General features: G+C 44.0%; 1 protein-coding gene across 17 annotated transcripts in view; it reads right to left on the bottom strand.

The window, feature by feature from the left end:
- Nucleotides 1-19,265, bottom strand: part of NSD1 (nuclear receptor binding SET domain protein 1) — a 153,142-nt gene extending 133,877 nt beyond the window's left edge. For 2 of the 17 annotated variants that reach the window (XM_079144609.1, XM_079144617.1), the window contains exons 1-2: nt 17,087-17,292; nt 15,022-15,959 (exon numbers count right to left, since the gene is read on the bottom strand). In XM_079144609.1, the coding sequence (XP_079000735.1) occupies nt 15,022-15,942 (921 nt within the window). In that variant the 5' untranslated portion in view covers nt 15,943-15,959; nt 17,087-17,292. Of the gene's footprint in view, nt 1-15,021; nt 16,749-16,801; nt 16,954-17,086; nt 17,293-17,410; nt 17,454-17,642; nt 17,662-17,891; nt 18,174-18,416; nt 18,544-19,109 lie in introns of those variants that run through there. The other 15 variants (XM_079144612.1, XM_079144615.1, XM_079144611.1 and 12 more) reach the window with 15 other exon arrangements.
- Nucleotides 19,266-19,868: the final 603 nt, after the last annotated feature.

Genomic DNA, 19,868 nt, shown 5'->3' with positions numbered 1-19,868 from the left:
ATGCACTTTTCAAAGAATGGAAAAGGAAATTACCACATTACCCATCAGTTCCATTCCTAGATACAAACCCAAAAGATCGGGACTCAAACAGATCTTTATACACCTGTGTTAATAATATCATTATTCACATTATGAAACAAAAACAACAAAAATGTCCATCACAAATGAACAGTAAGAAAATGTAATATTATCCATTTTTTACTGGCCCATGAGGCTAGGCTTGCCCAGCATGTGTGAGGCACTGGGTTCAATCCTTGGCAATACATTAAAAAAAAAAGAATAAAATAAAAGTAATTATGTCCATCTACAATTTAAGAAAAACTTTAAAAATAAAAAATAAAAAGATTATTTGGCCATAAAAAAGGAATAAAGTTCTGATACATGCTACAACAGAAAAACTTTGAGACCTTATAACAAGTGAAATACTCCAGAAATAGCTAAGCATAGTACTGCACACCTGTAATCCCAGCAACTAAGGAAGCTGAGGCAGAAGATCTAAAGTTCAAGGCCTGCCTCAGTAATTTAGTGAGGCCCTAAGCAATTTAGCAAGCCTGTGCCTCAAAATAAAAATAAAACGGGCTGGGGATGTGATTCACCCCTGTATTCAATCCCGATAACCAAAAAAAAAAAAAAAAAAAAAAAAATAGCCCAGTGGCAACATAGCCCTGAGTTTAATCTCATTATATATATATATATATATATATATACAGACATGTATATACTAATCATAAAAAAGGAAAGAATCTTTAATATATAGGACATATGGATGAACCTTAAAAACATTATGCTAATTAAAAGCCAGAAAAAAATAACATTCTATCATTCTATAAAAATCATTATTTGATATCATTCTATCAAATATCCAAAACAGAAAAACACATATAAAGAGCTGAATGATGATCACCAGGAGCTAGAGAAGAGGGTATGGGGAACAACTACTTTGGGAGTATGTAATATTCACGTAAGGCAATAAAATGTTTTGGAACTAGTTATAGGATATATGAATACCACTAACAATACTTTAAAATGGTTAATTTATTATTACATGAGTTTCACCTTCATTTTTCCCTTTTGGTACTAGAGATTGAACCCAAAAGCACTCTACCATTGTGCTACATTCCCAGCCCGTTCTGTTTTATTTTGTGGAAGGGTCTTGCTAAATTATTGAGGTTGGTTTAAGACTTCCAATCCTCTTGCCTCAGCCTCCCAAGTCACTAGGATTTGAGGTGTGTGCCAGCATACCTGGTTTACCTCATTTTTTTAATAGAAAAGACTATTAGGATAATACGAGAGGATTGGTTAAACTATAAGAAATGACTTGGTTTTAATTAGTTATTTATCTTAAAAACTAACATTAAATATAGATTCAAAGTAGGCATACACTCAAGAGAAAAACACGCATCCACAAAAAAACTTGGGACATGATCTTCTTAAGAGTGTGGAAACAAAAAGCCCATCAACTAATGAATGGATAAAAAAAAAATATGGCATATCTCACCACTAAGTATATTACTCAGCCAAAAAAAGTAATAAGATTTACCACCTGGTGCCATGGCACAAGCCTGTAAATCCAGTGCCTCAGGGGGCTGAGGCAGAAGAATCCTGAGTTTAAAGCCAAACTCAGCAACTCAGCAAGGCCCTAAGCAACTCAGTGAGACCCCATCTCGAAATAAAATATAAAAAACGGTTGGGGATGTGGCTCAATGGTCAAGCGCCATTGGGTTCAATACCTAGTACCAAAAAAAAAAAAAAAAAAAAAGTAATGAAACAATGATAATGGTCTCTAACATGGATGAACTCTAAAAATGTGGTAGGTGAAAGAAGTCAGATTACAAAAGACCATCTATTTTACGATTCCACCTATATGAAATATCTACAATAGGATTATTCACAGAGAGTTGTCAGGTTGGGAAGCCAGGCATGGATGCCTATAATTCTCAACAACTCCAGAGACTGAACAGGAGGATTTCAAATATGAGGCCAGCCTCAGCACTGCACTGAGAACCTGACTCGAAATGAAAAAATAAAAAGGGTTGGGGTTGTAGCTTAGGGACAATGTACCCCTGGGTTCAATTCCTAATACAAAAAAAAGTTTAGGAAGTGACTAATTAATATATGCCATCTTCTTTCCTCCAATGAAAGTTTCTGGAATTAGACAGTGTTAATGGTGGCACACTGTACACGTAAGAAATGTTACCAGATTGTACAATTTAAAAGCTAGAATTCCTAGCAGTTCAGGAGGCTGAGAAAGTAGGATACAAGTTCAAAGCCAGCCTCAGCAACTTAGTTAGCCCTTGAAAATTTTATCAAGACCCTGTCTCTAAATAAAATATTTAAAAAGGCTGGAGACATATAGCTCAGTGGTTAAGTGCCCCAGGGTTTAATCACCAGTACCAAAAAAATAAAAAATAAAAAACAAAGTACTGGGGATATAGTTCAGTTGGCCCTGGGTGCAATCCCCAGCACCACACAAAAAAACAATTAAAAATAAATTTTAAAAAATTTTTTTAAAAAAAATCAAGAATTGTCATTTTTGGGGAGGAGGGAGTGGATATCAGGGATTTAACTCAGGGGCACTCCACCACTGAGCCACATCCCCAGCCCTATTTTGTATTTTATTTAGAGCCAGAGTCTCACTGAGCTGCTTAGCGCCTTGCCATTGCCGAAGCTGGATTTGAACTTGAGATCCTCCTGCCTCATCCTCCTGAGCCTCTGGGATTACAGGCATACACCACCACACCTGGCTTAGAATTGTCAATTTTAAATTACTCTAAAATTTAAAATTTACTTTTAAAATTTAAATTTTAAATTTCTACTACAATTTCTAAAACAATGTCTAGTCCCCAAAATAACTACTTTTTACTAAAGAGAACATTTAATTTCTAGTATAAGCAAATAAAAGAACATTTCATTTAATTCACAGATGTACTTATACTGTGTTTGTAAATAACTCAGCTAGGGGCTGGGGAGATAGCTCAGTTGGTAGAGTGCTTGCCTTGTAAGCACAAGGCCCGGGTTTGATCCCCAGCATCCAAAAAAAAAAAAAAAAAAAAAAAACTCAGCTAGAAGTCACACAAATAAATCCTCATAATAGTAAGCTTTGTCCAGATGCAATGGCACCTATAATCCCAACTACTCAAGAGTCTGAGGCAGGAGGATCTCAAGTTTGAGCTTAATCTGGGCAACTTAGGCCCTGTCTCAAAATTAAAATAGAAAAGAGGTGGAGGTATACATCAGTGGTACAGTACACTTGGATTAAGTCTCAAATAAAAAAAAATTTAAATTTTAAAAAATTAAGAAACTGAGGTTAGGTTAGGGATGTATATCAGAGATAGAGCACTTGCCTAGCATGCAGGAGGCCCTTGGCTCATTTCACAACTCTGGGGGAGGGAGGGATGGTGACAGAGAGATAAGTGTAGTAGCACAGGGAGGGAGGGAGGGAGGGAGGGAGGGAGGAAGGGAGGGAGGAAGGAAGGGAGGAAGGAAGGGAGGAAGGGAGGGAGGGAGGGAGGGAGGGAGGGGGGAGGGAGGGAGGGAGGGAGGGAGGGAGGGAGGGAGGGAGGAAGGAAGGAAGGAAGGAAGGAAGGAAGGAAGGAAGGAAGGAGGGAAGGAGGGAAGGAAGGAGGGAAGGAAGGAGGGAAGGAAGGAGGGAAGGAAGGAAGGAAGGAAGAAGGGAAGGGAAGGGAAGGGAAGGGAAGGGAAGGGAAGGGAAGGGAAGGGAAGGGAAGGGAAGGGAAGGGAAGGGAAGGGAAGGGAAGGGAAGGGAAGGGAAGGGAAGGGAAGGGAAGGGAAGGGAAGGGAAGGGAAGGGAAGGGAAGGGAAGGGAAGGGAAGGGAAGGGAAGGGAAGGGAAGGGAAGGGAAGGGAAGGGAAGGGAAGGGAAGGGAAGGGAAGGGAAGGGAAGGGAAGGGAAGGGAAGGGAAGGGAAGGGAAGGGAAGGGAAGGGAAGGGAAGGGAAGGGAAGGGAAGGGAAGGGAAGGGAAGGGAAGGGAAGGGAAGGGAAGGGAAGGGAAGGGAAGGGAAGGGAAGGGAAGGGAAGGGAAGGGAAGGGAAGGGAAGGGAAGGGAAGGGAAGGGAAGGGAAGGGAAGGGAAGGGAAGGGAAGGGAAGGACAAACCAAAGAAGCAAACTGAGGTTGAAGTATGGGATGTAGCTCAGCGGTAGTGTCCTTTTATTTTTTAATTTTATTTATCCTTGCTACTGTCTACATTTTATTTATTTTTATGTAGTACTGAGGATCGAACCCAGTGCCTCACACGTGAGAGGTAAACACTCTACCACTGAGCTACAATCACAGCCAAGCTACAGCTCTTGACTAGCATGTGCAAGGCCATGGGATCAATCCTCAGCACTACAAAAGAAATAAAAACCCTAAGCTTGTATCCATGGTTAAAAAAAAATGTCAAAATCTAACATTACTTCATATAAAAATACTCAACATATTAGGAAGAGACACTCTCATTCTGAAAAAACACGTATGAAATACTCACATATAAGTTCATATTTAATGATAAAAAAATAATGCTTTTCCCCCTAAATAATAATACAAGCATATGTACTCTCATCAAGTCTACTCAACATCATCCTGAAATTCTGAACAGGTCAATTAGACAAGACAAAATAAAACGTATAAGGGGATTCAATTCCCAACATATTAAAAAATATTTATTTATTTATTTATTTATCCATCCATCCATCCATCCAAAGGCATGAGAACTAGGAAAAAGTAAAACCAGTTCTAGTTCCAGATGACACACTCTTTACATTAAAAAAAAATCCTATACAAGCTGGTGCACACCTGTAATCCCACTGACTCAGGAGGCCAAAGCAGGAGAATCACACGTTTGAGGCAAACCTCACCAATTAAGTGAGGCCCACAGCAATTCAGTGAGATCCTGCCTCAAAAATAAAAAAATAAAAAGGGCTGGGATGTGGCTCAATGGTAAAGTGTCCCCAAGTTTAAAATTCCCTGGTACCAAAAAAAAAAAAAAAATCCAACATAAGCATGCACACAAAAAAATTAAGATAAATCTGTTGCCATGTGCAGTGGCATATGCCTACAATCCCAGAGACTCAGGAGATTGTGGCAGGAGGATCCAAGTTCAAGGCCAGCCTCAGTAACTTAGTGGGATTATCTCAAAATAAAAAATATTTAAAAGGGCAAGGATGTAACTCAGTGGTAGAGTACCCTGATTTCAAAACATGGTTTCAAATAGATCAAGTACACTGAAAACTTGATACATTCACGTATTACAATACTATCTACTACACAGGTATAAAAAAATGAATGAGAAAGCTATGTTCTAAAATGTAAATATTTTAGGGCGAGGGTTATAGCTCAGTGGTAGAGCACTTGGTCAGCATGTGAGAGACCCTGGGTTCAATCCTCAGCATCAAAAATTAAATAGATAAAACAAAATAGGATTTCAGCATATATTATAAAGTGAAAAATGAAGGTAAAATGTAATCTTCAGGCTGGGGTTGTAGCTCAGTGGTTAGAGTGTTTGCCTAGCACACATGAGGCACTGGGTTCCATTCTCAGTACCACATAAAAATAAATAAATAAAATAAAGGTATTGTGTCTATCTACAACTAAAAATATTTTTAAAAACTCCACTTTAAAAAAATATGTAATCTGCTACATTTCCCATTAAAAAGTGCGTTGGAAGTGGGGCATAAGAAATGGAAGTTTTGGCTGGATATAATGGCACATACCTGTAATCCCAGTGACTCAGGAGGCTGAGGCAAGAGGATCCCAAACCTCAGCAATTTAGCAAAACCCTAAATAAGCAACTCAGTGAGACCATATCTCAAAATACAAAAGAAAAAGGGCTAGAGATGTGGCTTAGTGGTTAAGAACCTCTAGCTCCAATTCCCAGTAACAAAAAAAGAAATGGAGGTGCTATCTGACCAGGCAGGGCAGAGAGGTCACATTATTGGTAAACTATACTTACCAAACTATAAAACAGCACAGCAGAACCTCACATTCCTAACTGCAACTTAGTACCTTTTGATCAATCTTTTTCCTTTAATTAAAAATAAATTAGTTGTGAAATGGGTGTAGTAACCAGCTTCCTAGATTGCCCCAAAAGATTCAGGCGCACAACAGATATTCTCCTTCTCTGTCTGACCAACAGAAAGCATCATAAAAAGATACTAGGGCTGGGAAATGGCTCTGTGGTAGAGTGTCTGTCTGGCATGCACAAAGCCCTGGGTTCCAACCCCAACATCACAAAAAATTTTTTAATAAAATAAATAAATACTGGGTCTTGCCAGGCACAGCAGCACACAACTGTAATTCCATTGAGTCAAGAAGTTGAGGCAAAAAGATCCCAAGTTCAAGGCCAGCCTCAGGGACTTGTGGGAATCTGTACAAAATAAAATATAAAAAGCAGGGAGGGCTGGGGTTGTAGCTCAGTGGTAGAGCACTTGCCTTGCACAAGTGAGGCATTAGGTTCGATCCTCAGCACCACATAAAAATAAAGGTACTGTGTCCATCTATAAATAAAAATATTAAAAAGAAAATAAAAGATCTAGGGATATAGCTCAGTGATAAAGCTCCCCTGGGTTCAATCCCCATTACAAAAAAAAAAAGAAAGACCAGCAGGCCTTTGGTTTATAGAACTGTATGTTGTCAATTTGCAATTAAAAAAAAAAAAAAAAAAAAAGATGTCTAAGGGCTGGTGATATAGCTCCGTTGGTAGAGTGTTTGCCTCGCAAGCACAAGGCCTTGGGTTCAAATCCCCAGCACCGCAAAAAAAGATGTCTAGGGAGGAAGTTCAGTGGTAGAGTATGCTGGCCAAGTATGTGCCAGGCCTTCAGTTAAATACAATGAGGAAAAAAAAAAGAAATGCTTTTGGATGTAAAATTCCAAAGACAGTGTGGCATTAACATGTTATTTTCACTGGGTACAGATATAACATGCATATCACCTACTTTCACCAGGGAGCCCTAAAAGCTCCAATTACAGCATCAAGAGAAATTAGAGATGACAAGGGGAATACATCCTCATAATTTACAAAGAAAGACTACCTTTAGACTCTTCGTGGTATATGAGGGGATATCATATAACCAGTAATTATTTTTAATTTAATCTAATGTGTAAGTATAATTGTTCACCCTTCAAATTAGATTTTATCCTTCTAGCAGTCTTTAAGAAGTCACTGGAGATGTAAAAAACTTTAGTGGCCTTAATAAAGTATTTTCACCTAATAACAGCAAAAAACACTAAAATCAATTTGTTGAGGGCAAGTTAGTATGTATTATTTCACTGGTTCTCTAACAAATTTTCTAAAAATGGAAATATTACTTTAAGATTATGGTTTACATACAGCCATTATAAAGAATGTAGAGGGAGCTGGGATTGTGTCTCAGTGGTTGAGCACCTGCGTAGCATGTATGAGGTACTGGGCTCGATTCTCAGCACCACATGTAAATAAATAAATAAAATAAAGGTTCATCAACAACTAAAAATAAATTAAAAAAAAAAAAAAAAAAAAAAGAATGTAGACGGCTGGGGCTACAGCTCAGTGGTAGACTGCCTCCCACATGCTCAATACTCCCACTGGGCTCAATACTCAGCACCACTTAAAAACAAAATAAAAAGATATTGTGTACAACTAAAAAATATTTTTTAAAAAATATACAGGAGCTGGGGAGATAGCTCAGTCGGTAGAGTGCTTGCCTTGTAAGCACAAGGCCCTGGGTTCGATCCCCAGCACCCAAAAAAAAAAAAAAAAATGTATAGCCAACTGTAGTGGTGCATGCTTATAATCCCAGTGGCTTGAGAGGCTGAGGCAGTAAGATCACAAGTTCAAAGCCAGCCTCAGCAACTTAACAAGGCCCTAATAACTTATCAAGAACCTATTTCCAAATAAAAAGGGCTGAAGATGAGGCTCCATGATACACTCCTGGGTTCAATTCCCAGTATCTAAATAAATAAATAGGGCTGGGGGATGTAGCTCAGTGGTAAAGCATCCCTGGGTTAAATCCTCAGTTTTTTTGTTTTGTTTTGTTTTAAATATTATGTTCATTCAAAAACTTGTACACAAATATTCACAGCATTTCTTTTTTCTGGTACTGAGGATCACACATACCACTCCATCAATAAACTACTTTCCCAGCCTTTTTAATTTTTTTCCTTTTGAGACAGGGTCTCACTAAATTGCCAAGATTGATCTCAAACTTTCAATCCTCCTGAGTCACTGGGATTACAGGAATGCACCACTGTCTGGTTTACATAACTTTTCTTAAATTCCACTTTAAAAACCTTTGTGTATGTGGTATACTGGAAACTGAATCCAGGACCTCCTGCATGTAAAGCAAGTAGTCTACCGCTGAGGTTCTCCTCCAGTCCGGAACATTTCTAATAAGAGTATCAAGAGTAAAATTATGCCAGGTGCAGTGGCACATGTCTGTAATCCCTGCAACTCAGGAGGCTGAGGCAGGAGGATCACCAGTTCAGAGCCAGCCTCAGCAATTTAGCAAGACCCTGAGCAACTTAGCAAGGCTCTGTCTCTAAATAAAATATGATAAGTGCTGGGTATGTGGCTCAGTGGTTAAGCATCCCTGGTTCAATTCCCAGTACTTTAAAAAAAAAAAAAAAAAAGTAAATATGGGCCAGGTATAGTGGCACATGTCTATAATCCCAGAAACTTGAGAGGCTGAGGCTGGAGGATAGTAAGTTCGAGGCCAGCCTCAGCAACTTACTGAGGCCCTAAGCAACTTAAAGAGACCCTGCCTCAAAACAAAAAGGACTGGGAATGTATTTCAGAAGTAATGAATCCCTGGATTCAATCCACAGTACCCAAATAGAAAGATGGGGGCACTAAATTTGGGCTTTGTTAGGAAAATGAAGAGAGGAGTGAAACACTAGAAGGTACGGCTTTTATTTTTTTTTCCCTCCCTCAGTGCTGGGGATGGAACCAAGACCCTGCCACATGGTAGGAAGTACTCTACCACAGAGCTACACCACCAGTGCAGAAGGCACAGCTTTAAACAGAGACCCAATATTTATAATTTTGTAGATAAGAAATAATTTTATGTAATGTAGATTGCAGAGTATGACTAAATGACGATCAGCAATAAAAATCTGATACAATGGGAATGAAGAGAGAGAAAGATTGAGGGGATTTATAAAATTTAGCAAAAAAGCATAAAACTTTAATTTTGTAGTATGCCACCTTTATCTCCTGATATCCCCATTTCTACCAGAAACCTATCAAAGCATTTCTTTTCATTTGCATATTCTACTCTCTTACTGGCCTGTGCCTGCTCAAATGATAAAGAAAGGGCTGGGATTGTGACTCAGTGGTAGAGCACTTGCCTTGTATGTGTAAGACACTGGGTTTGATTCTCAGCACCTCATATAAATAAATGAATAAAGGTCTATCAACATCTAAAACAAAAATTTGAAAAAAAAAAGATAAATAACTACTCTGTGGCATTCTCCCTGATTATTCCAGGCATGCCTTCCTCCACACTCACAAAGTATTATATATATAACACCTACCAAATCACGTAGCATTGTGTAGGGACATTTTTTTTCTATTTTTGACATTTTTTACATTTATCTTTACCACAGAGAAATTCCTTAAAAACATACTGAGTTTTTTTGTTTTGTTTTGTTATTTAATACTAGTTTCCGGCACAGAGGAGGCACTCAAATGTGTTTTATTTCTTTATTTATTTATGTTACTAGAGAGTAAATTCAGAGGTACTTTACCAATGAGTTATATCCACAGCCCTTTTAAATTTTTATTTTAAGACAAGGTCCTGAAGCTGGCCTTGAACTTGCAAACCTCTTGCCTCAGCCTCTCAAATTACTGGGATTACAGGCATGCAATCATGATGCCCACACCCAGCTCAAATGTGTTTTAATCATATATGTGAATAAGTGACTCTAAGGTTTCCAGTTTGAAAATGAACAGGGGAATTATATAATTATCAACACTGAGGAAATACAGGTTTGGCAATAAGAGATGGGTTCAAATTATTAATATTACATTTTAAGTGACTATGACATAAGATGGAAGAGAGGCTTAGTAGGCAATAAAATTTCTTGGTCTGAAGCTCCAAAGACAGGTAGGAAAACAGTTCCACAGGTAAGAGTAGCATCAGCTGAGTGTGGCGGCTCAAGCCTATAATCCCAATGGCTCTGGAAGTTGAAGCAGGAGGATCAAGAGTTCAAAACCAGCTCCAGAAACTTAGCAAGACCCTTGACCCTAATATAAAAAGGGTTGGGGATGTGGCTCAGAGATTAAGCACCCCTGGGTTCAATCCCTGGTACCAAAAAAAAAAAAGAGAGTCGAAGCAAAATAAATCAATGTGAGTAGGTAAGACTGCAGAGAAAGAGGAAGAAAAAGAGAAGCAGTCAAAAGAGAACTGTTTAAGAGAATGGTAGTCAAATGCTGCAGATCTAGTAGAGTAAATACAGCAAGGGTATGTCATTCGTGATTTATTAAAAAACAGTTTCAGCAGAGTAGAGGACATAAAAGCAAAACTAGAGCATTAAGGAGAGGTACAATATATGCCTGTTTTGAGAACATCACCTATAAATGGGAACAATAACTTGAAGAGTTTTAAGATAGGGTAAGATTCATTTAGGTAAGATGTGACACCATGGTTTTCCACAGAAACAGTGATATAATGGAGAGAGTGAGAACTTATATCCCAGAGGGACAGAGTCATTATAAAACAAAGTCTCCTAAACAGAAGTATGGAGAAAAGATCAATTTTCTTCTCAGAAAAGAAAGATGGGCTTGGCTGGTTGCCCATACCTGTAATCCCAGAGACTTAAGAGGCTGAGGCAGGAGGATTGAAAGTTCAAAGTCAACCTCAGGAATTTAGCAAGGCCCTCCCTAAACAACTCAGGGAGACCCTCTCTCTAAATAAAATACAAAAAAAGGGCTGGCTCAGTGGCTAAGCACCCCTGGGTTCAATCAGAGGTACCAAAATAAATTAAAAACTTGCAATCCTCCTACCTCAGCCTCCTGCATTGCCGGGATTATAAGGGTGCACCATTCTGCCTATCTTATGATACACAAGATATGAAGACTCAATGAAAAAATATAGACCAAAAAAGTACTGAATAAACAATAAGTTACTATGGGTTCAAAGTTACAGCTCTTGGGCTGGGGATATAGCTCAGTTGATAGAGTGCTTGCCTTGCAAGCACAAGGCCCTGGGTTCTCCAGCACCACCAAAAAAAAAAAAAAGTTGCAGCTCTGGGGTCAAATTTTCCTTCCAGATATTATCTACACCTACTACGCACAAAACACAAAGCCTTTGTACACTGGGAGGAATTAGAAGGTTAAATATAAGCAAGGTCAGGATTATAAACTGTAATGACAGCCGGGCACAGTGGCACATGCCTGTAATCCCAGCAGCTCAGGAGGCTAAGGCAGGAGGATCTTGAGCTCAAAGCCAGCTTCAGTAACAGCGAGGCACTAAGCAACCCAGTGAGACCCTGTCTCTAAATAATATACAAAATAGGGATGGGGATGTGGCTCAGTGGTCAAGTGCCCGAGTTCAATCCCTAGTACAACGAAACAAAATAAACTGTAATGACAATCATTTTGTATCACTATATACAGAAAATAATTGAAGAGGGTCAAGAGGTATATAGTTCAGAGGTAGAGAGTTTACCTGGCATGCACAAGACCTAGGGTCCAATCCCTAACACCTCTAAACAAAACAAAACTTGAAGAACACCAGAGGGTAAAGTGAAGAGGCTGCTCGTTCATGACAGGATGCAAACAGTATGCTTACAGTTAGATTTTCTTGATTTATGTATCTTTTGCTAATTCCAAAATTAGCAAATTAGTCTACAACCCTAATAACTACTCCTTCCCACTCTCTAGAGCACAAATCTTATCCTAATATTATAGACAGAATAAAAGACAATATTGCTCAGGATTTTCAAAATTTCTATCCCTAAGCATAGGGCTCCATACCTGTGGCATCAATGAATTTAAACCATGAACAGTGCAAATGTCAGTAGTGTACGGTGACAGCTGGGCATAATCCCAACCACTCAGGAGGCTGAGGCAGGAGGATTGCAACGAAGTCGGTTTCAATAACTTAGCAAGGCCCTAAGAAACTTAGTGAGACCCTGTCTCAAAACAAAACAAAAAAAGGGCTGGGGATAGGGCTCAGTGGGTAAGCTCCCCTGGGTTCAACAATCCCTGGAACTAATTGAAAAAAAAAAACAAAAAAACCTCACATGGCTACACAGAATTATTTTTTATTACACCTTTCCCAAGCTATATTATTTAGTCAAATACACCCTCACTTTGTAAGTCCTCAGTTTAAAATCAAAGTCAAATTGGGCACAGTGGCACATGTCAATAATCCCAGCACCTTCAGAGGCTTAGACAGGACGATAGAAAGGTTCAAGACCAGCCTCAGCAACTTAGCAAGGCCCTAAGCAACTTAGCGAGACCCTGTCTCAAAATAAAACATAAAAAGGTGTAGGGCTAGGGATGAGCCAGGCAAGGTGGTGCACATCTATAATCCTAAGCAGCTCAGGAGGCTGAGGCAGGAGGATCACAACAAATCAGCTTTAGTAACTTAGCAAGGCCCCAAGAAATTCAGTAAGACCCTGTCTCAAAACAAAAATAAAAAGGGCTGGGGATGTGGCTCGGTGGTTAAACACCCCTGGGTTCAATCCTCAGTATCAAAAAAAATCTAGGGCTAGGAATGTGGTGAATTGACCTTGGGTTAAATCCCCAGTACCATAAATAAATAAATAAATAAATAAATAAATAAATAAATAAATAAATAAATAAATAAATAAATAAATAAATAAATAAAATGAAGCAACAGATTTCAACCAAAGACCTAAATGAATAAATCAGAATCTTGCTTCGAATCTCTATCTTTGAACAATTTAATTTTCTCCCTGAAAAAAAAAAAATTCTACATTTAAACAAATCTGCCAACTACCATGGTTATACATATAACATACTGTCTACAGGCACCATGATTCTCAATTTTTCTAACAGAACCAATACTCAACTAGCATCTGTTTAATGAGAATCAGATACGTTTACATTTATATTTGTATGCTTCTAGTAATATCTCCATCCTCAAATATAAAATTTATACGAAAACAAAGACAAAACTACATATACGTCCAATAAATTTCTTTCTTTCCCTTTTTTTTTTCCTTGTGGTACTGCAGATTTGACCTCAGGGGTGTTCTACCATTAAGCTACATCCCTCGCCCTTTTCTTAAAAAATTCTGAGACAGGATCTCACTAAATTGCCCAGACTGACCTCCAGCTTACAATCCTCGTAAATCACTGGGATTACACACATGTGCCACTGTGCCCAGCTTACAATAAATTTCAACATGAACCCAAGAAAAAGACTTATCTTCCCAGTAGTGGTGGTACGGGCCTGTAATCCCAGCCACTGGATAGACTGAGACAGGAAGATCACAAGTTCGAAACCAGTTTCAGCAATTTAGCAAGGCCCTGAGCAATTTAGCAAGACCCCCATCTCAAAATAAATAAGCTAGGGAAGTGACTCAGTGGTTAACCACCACTTGGTTCACTCCCTGGGACTAAAAAAAAATAAATTTGTCTAGCTGTCAGAAGACTTTTTTTTTTTTTTTTTTTGGTACCAAGGATAGAACCCAGGGACGTTTTTCCACTGAGTTAACTCCCCAGTCTTTTATTTTTGATACAGGGCCTCACTGAATTGAATTGCTGAGGCTGGTCTCGAACTTGTGATCCTCCTGCCTCAGCACCCTGGGTTGCTGGGGTTACAGGCCTGTGCCACCACCACGCACTGGAAGGTTTTCAATACAGCCTATAATCTCCAATATTTGTCTAGGACAACACAAACTCACAATAACCATTACAGCAATTTTTTTTAAATCTGCACCTGCCAAACTAAGAAACCAAAGTATCACAAAGTATATTTAAATATGTTTGTGATATCAACAGAAACAAAAGCATCATACCCATATTCTCCCCCTAAAGAACAGCAGGGATGTGCACCACAGTGAATGTTTAATACACTCAATCATCACATATCATCAAAATCTTTCTTTATAAAATCTTCATTGTATTTGAAGGAATTGTTGGCAAAAATAAAACATTAAGAAAAAAATATTTCTTGGTGACACTACAGATGACCACCACAATGAGGTGTTTGGGAAGAAACAAAATCATACAGATTTAAAGCTGAGAGGAGCAGGACTCTTAGAAATCAAAGTACTTTTGGATTTTAGAAATGATGAAACTGAGGCTAAGTCAATAATCAGTTAACTAAAGAGGTCAAGAAATTCTACATTAAGTTCTAATAAACAATAACCTTATCATTTACCACCCTTCAACAATATTACACAATACTGAAAAAAACTCAAGTTGAGTTTTTCTTCATTTCTATATACACACATACATAGGCTTCAAATTTTAAAATTAGGAAAGATTAAAGAGCCTACCCTGATCATGTCAATCATCAAAAGCATAGGACACTCTAGACCTTCACAAGTAGTTCAGAAAAATTAACCTAATTTAAATTGACTGAAATCCAGGAAATCTTTTTCACCTTAGACACTTTCAATCTGTATCCAAATGTACTTCAACCTACAGCAAGTCTCCCACCAACCCAAAAGAACAAGCCATGTCTTATGAAGGAAGAGGATTCCCAAGTAGCAAACTGGTTCACCTATACTCATGATATTGGCAGTCCAAAGTTTTTGTTTTTTTCTAAAAGCTAATAAAATGTACACCTACATCTTGAAGAATTAAATCTGAACTCAATCAAATGCCCTTATATATTAACACTTGGCCAGTCCTCAATGGAGAGTTACTGGGAAAAACTAAAAAGAACCATTCATACAACAGAGATAAACTTTAAAATCAAAGTAAAATCTCCCCCATAAAGCTTATCATTAGCTTTCAGCTGTGAACTGATAAGTAACCAAAAACAAATTAGTTATAAGCTTCCCTTTAAGTGGCCTGTGTATATACATTCATGTATATATTTAAGTTGTACCAAAAACTGCTTACAAATGGCAATTCCTGTGAAGTAGATGATGATGAAGTTCCAGGTAATTCTAGCATGTTTCCTAATGTACTGGTACTGGAGTCTGGATCATCCTGAAAAGATAAATTTATTGAGTTTAATTGCTCTTCTATGGTAACGTTTGTAACTCCTAGTGAAAAGGGGGTTGGGAGAAGGGCTGTTTTTTCATTGCTGCCGTCCACTTCATTTCTTTGCTTATTTTTCTGTGTTTCAGTTTGAGGAGCTAATGGCAAGAATGGCGATTTGACTGCACCGTTTCTACTCTCTGTTGTGCTGTCTTGTTCACTTCCCATGGCCACTTCTACACCATTCTCTGATTTAGGCTCATAATTGCAGGTGGCATTGGTCTGAGTTTCCTCAAAGATCTCCTCTATACTCTCATCCTCTGTGACTGGCTGTTCTGGGTCCATTTCAGAATCTACATCGTCCACACAAGTAAAATTCTCAAAGTGCAGAAAGCCATTCTTGAACGTCTTTGTTACTTTTAACTGGAGTTCAGGGGAGTTATTACAACAGGGTTCCTGTTTCATAGCAAGTGCTGTTGGACCACCAGGACTCAAGGAAGTGCAAACAATTGGCGACTGAGCTCTTGAATCACTTTTCTCAGGGTCTTGAAAGGATTCTGATCCATCAGCAGACCCATTTAAATACTCTACATTGATCATGGAGGCCAAATCCTGTAGTCTCCGCAGTGGAATGTAACAAGATGGAGAATCTTGTCCATAAGCATTTTGGGATGTTCCACTGGCAGTCGATAACTGCATAGTACACCCATTAAGTGGCTCAGAAAAATTGGATTGACCATTACCGAAAGGGCTGTCCTTGTCTGCAGGGGCATCTAAATTCACTGGATTGGAAAAGGGCAGCAGACAATTTCTTCTAGATAGTTCACAGGTCTGATCCATCCTGGGCCAGCATCAACCTGGAATCCAAAAACATAGTAATTAATCTGAGTTAATAAGGCCATCTGACTCTTCTCTTCAAAATGGCAGCCATTTCTCAAGGCCTAGTGGCCTCTATGCCTTTCTGCTGTACTTCCAAGGGTGTAAAAAGTTCTCCTGGCTGAAGGTGGAAAAATGGCCTCAGTGAGCCTCAGCAAACTCGATCTTTTAGAAGCTGGGCAAATCCTGCCACATGGAAACAGCCCGTCCCTTTTTCCTGCACTGCAGACTGGTGGTCACTTGGGTTGAACTAAAATTAAAATCCCGTTGGCGATCCAAATTCCTAAATTTCAAACAGGAATCGTTCTCCTCCCCCGCCCGGGGTCCAGCGGCCGGATCTCTTGAAGGGAGGGGGCTGCGGGATTCCAGGGGGCTTCTGGACGCTGCACAAAAAGGTACCCCTCCTCCTTCCTGGCTCGCCCCGGCGCAGCGGTCACAATAGCGCTGCACCCTGCGCCTGGCCGGCGCCGGAGCCTTTGCAGCGGCAGTGCACAGGCCGCAAGCGAGTCGGCCGGGGCGGGTGCACCCCGAAGTTCGCCTTCTTGACTGCAGGCCTGCCCCGTCTACAGCTGCAGGGCCCATAGGCCAGGACGCGGCAAGAAGAGAAACCGAGGCGGCCGGTGAAGCCAAGTCAGGGTAGCAGCAGCTGCTACAGCTTGACAAACATGGCTGCTGCCGACGCCGACACCGCCTGCCCGGGCCGCGCTCCTTCCCGCAGCTGCGGCAGCACCTCCCAACGGCGCCGATCGTACTCATCAATATTCAGCAGCAAGCAAAGTTTGCTGCCGGAGGGCAGCCACCCCCGCGCCCCCCAGCCGGCTACCTGTGGGAGGCGTAGGCCGAGGTGCGCGCGGGCGGCCGGCGGGACACGGGCCGCGCGGGGAGGAAGTTCGCGGCAGCCGGGCCAGCTAGGCCTGAGCCCGGCTGGTAGTGATGGAGGCGGGGGAGGGGGCCCGCAGCTGCAGTGCCGTCGGCCACCAACCCCGCGCCGCACCCGGCCCTCCCCAGAGCCCCTCACCTCACGGCCACCACCATCTTCCCCGCCCGGCCGTCTCCTCCCTCCTCCTCGCGCCCGCCCGCCCGCCACCCACCCCAGCGCACTAGTTACCGTGCCCCGCGCCCCCTCCCGGGCCAGCTGGGGGGAGGGGGTGACCCTCATTACACTGGGGCGCGAGCGGAGCGGTGGGGAGAGAGAGGAGCCGCTCGCCGCACCCCCCTCCCCCCGCGTCTCTTCAGAGGAGAAGGCAGCGAGTGCGACCTGCCCCGGCCTATTCCGCCGCCGCCGCCTCCTCCTCCTCCTCCTCACACCCCCACCACGCGCGCCCCCGCGGCGGCTCGTGCCACCGAGCGCCTCGCGCCGGCCCGCGTGCGGCTGAGGCCCCAGGTGCGCGCGCACCCCTTCCCCCACCGCGCGCGCGCTCCCACGCCTCACTCTTCGGGGTTCAGGGCGGGTGAAGTCGGGCTCGCTAGTGCGCTGCCCAATCAGTGGAGCTGCCGCTGCCGCCCCCTCCCCTCCCCCTGCGCGCCCGCTCGCCGCCCGGGCCTACGGGCCGGCCCCGCAGCTCGGGCGGGGCCTGAGGCAGGCTCTCCAGGGGCCTCGCGCGCCTCCCGGGAGTGTCGGGGCCTGCGGTCGTCGTGGGTGGCATTCCGATCCCCTCACCTACCTCAGGGCGTTGCGCCGGCACGGGGCTGCACACAGCTACAACACTCTACCCGTCTCGAACCCCAACCCCGGCGGCACCTGGCCCGGCTGAGGCCTGTCCAACAGCTCAGGCAGCCCTGCTCGGGCCCGCGTTAGTCCCGGCCTCCATCTTAGGTTACAGCCCGGGCTCCCCATCCACTGGGCACCTGCCCTCAGCCCGCTCCTTTCGGCCCAAGGCCAAGGCAACCCCCCCTCCTGACGCAGGGCTCACCTGGGGGTTTGGGCTGGGGTCTTCGAGGCCTCAGGCCCCGAGCAGGCGCGGCCGCAGGTGAACCCCCTGCTCGGCCGCACCCCAAACCCACACCACCACCACCACAGACCAAGCTGAGCAGGAAACAAAATGGAGGCAGCAGCTCGGGTCTGCCTCCCCGAGCCAAGCCTTTGCAGCCCCAGGGCTCACTCCTGCTGCAGGCTCGACGCCCGCGAGGCAGGGGGCTGTGTCTTCCGAGGCGCCGCGGACAGTCGCCCTAGAGCAGTGCAGATGGCACGGGGACTCGGCCCTGCGGTCTCCACAGCCCCTCACCCACCACCCTTTCCCTTCCCCCTCCCCCCTTAGTCTCTCCCTCCCCCTGCCCGGCCGTGCGGGGTGAGCGGCTCCGGGGAGCCGGGTCGGGTTACCCGCTCGGGCACTGCCCGCTCGGCCGTGGCCTCAGCGGAGAGATGAGGCCGTGCGACCCCAAAGCTACGCCCACCCCCAGCACCAGAGCCCGGCTGCAGCCTGACAGCACGCTCGCACCTCGGCCTGCAGCGGTGCGGCCCCCGCCCAGTGAGGCCGAGTCCCCAGCCCGGGCACCGCCAGGACGAAGCTCCCTTGCCACCCTCGGGCCCAGGGGTCCTCGCTGCCTCGGGCGGGGCGAGGGGAGCGCTGGGGGAGGGGTCCACTAATCCCTGCACCGCCTCCCGCGCCTTGTCTGGGTCTGGGCCTGGCACAGGGGCTCGGGCCGCGGGTGCTGGCGGGCGTGAGTAGGTGCGTGCGCGCGGGCCTGGGGGCCGGGAGGGGCCTCGCCTCGCACCACAGACGCTGCAGTTCTCTGCACCCAGGCAGATGGCCCTCTCGTGCCACCGCAGCCCGGCTCCCCGAGGAGCGCGCGCCTCGCCCCTGCGGGCCAGGCATCAGGACCCCAGCGGAACTGCACCGCGAGGGCTGACTGCCTGACTGGCCCAGCCAAGCCTCGCGGCGCAACCCAAGCCACCGACACTCTGCCCCGCCCCCCCGCGCTGGGACCCTCGCCTGCACCCAGCACTGGGACCCGGCAGCACCGACCTAGCACGGCCGTGGCACATCCATTCTTTAAAGACAGCGGAAGGGCAGGTTGGGGAACCCAAGCCAGTCCTGATCCCGTGATTCCAGCCCCCCCCAGGCTCTTCCCGGTCCCCGGACCCCATCACCTCCTGGACTTCCCTTCCCCACCCCCGGCAAGAAGTTCACCTCAAGAGCAACTTGGTCTCTAGAGCACGAAGTGTATCCTTGCTCTTCAGAGAAAGCCACATGGACCGCCATTAAATTTTCTCCTCCTCCAGAAAGTCTTCTGTGATTAGATTTGGAGTTCACGCCATCTCAAAGCCGAGGGCACCGCCCTCGAGGGCCACGTGACTGCCATTCCTCCTAGGGCTCAGTAAATGTGCGTAGTTATTGCCCCAGTGGAGTGTTTACCCTCGGCTTAACGAGAGCCCACCAACGAGAAAGGCCACTTTTGGCGTTGCCCTACGTGATGTCAGTGCTGGGCTAACTAAACTCCATCCTTACCCGACCTTCACCCAGTGGCCGGCTGCAGCCGGCAAGTAATTTGGGGCACCCAACCTTTTGCTGTCCGAGACCCACAATCCAATAATGGAGGCTCACAGGTAAACAGGCTTTTAACACTCCTCCAGTGAGTGCTGGGATGCCAGTCCTTCCAAGACAGCAATTTGACTTTGTTAGAGGGAAAGTGCCCCCTGATCTGAGTGCGGGAGGATAGGGACTTCTGTTGAAGAGACTAAAGTACCCTGAAGATTCCCAGGTGTAAAGTTAAGTCAGACTGTTTTCTGTGTACTAGAATCAGCCAGAGAAGAACTGGGACTGTACCTCAGGGCCCTGCCCCACAGGGACCCCACAGGGACCAGCCTTTAGTTCTGCTGAGAAGCCATTCCTGGGAATCCCATCTGGACAAATGAGCCAGGAAGCTCTAACATTACTTCACCCCTAATA

The sequence above is a fragment of the Sciurus vulgaris genome, assembly GCF_902686455.1.
Source record: "Sciurus vulgaris genome assembly, chromosome: 6".
Lineage (NCBI taxonomy): Eukaryota > Metazoa > Chordata > Mammalia > Rodentia > Sciuridae > Sciurus > Sciurus vulgaris.
The sequence above is the reverse complement of the archived record's forward strand: the minus strand, read 5'-3'. Positions and strand labels throughout refer to the sequence as shown.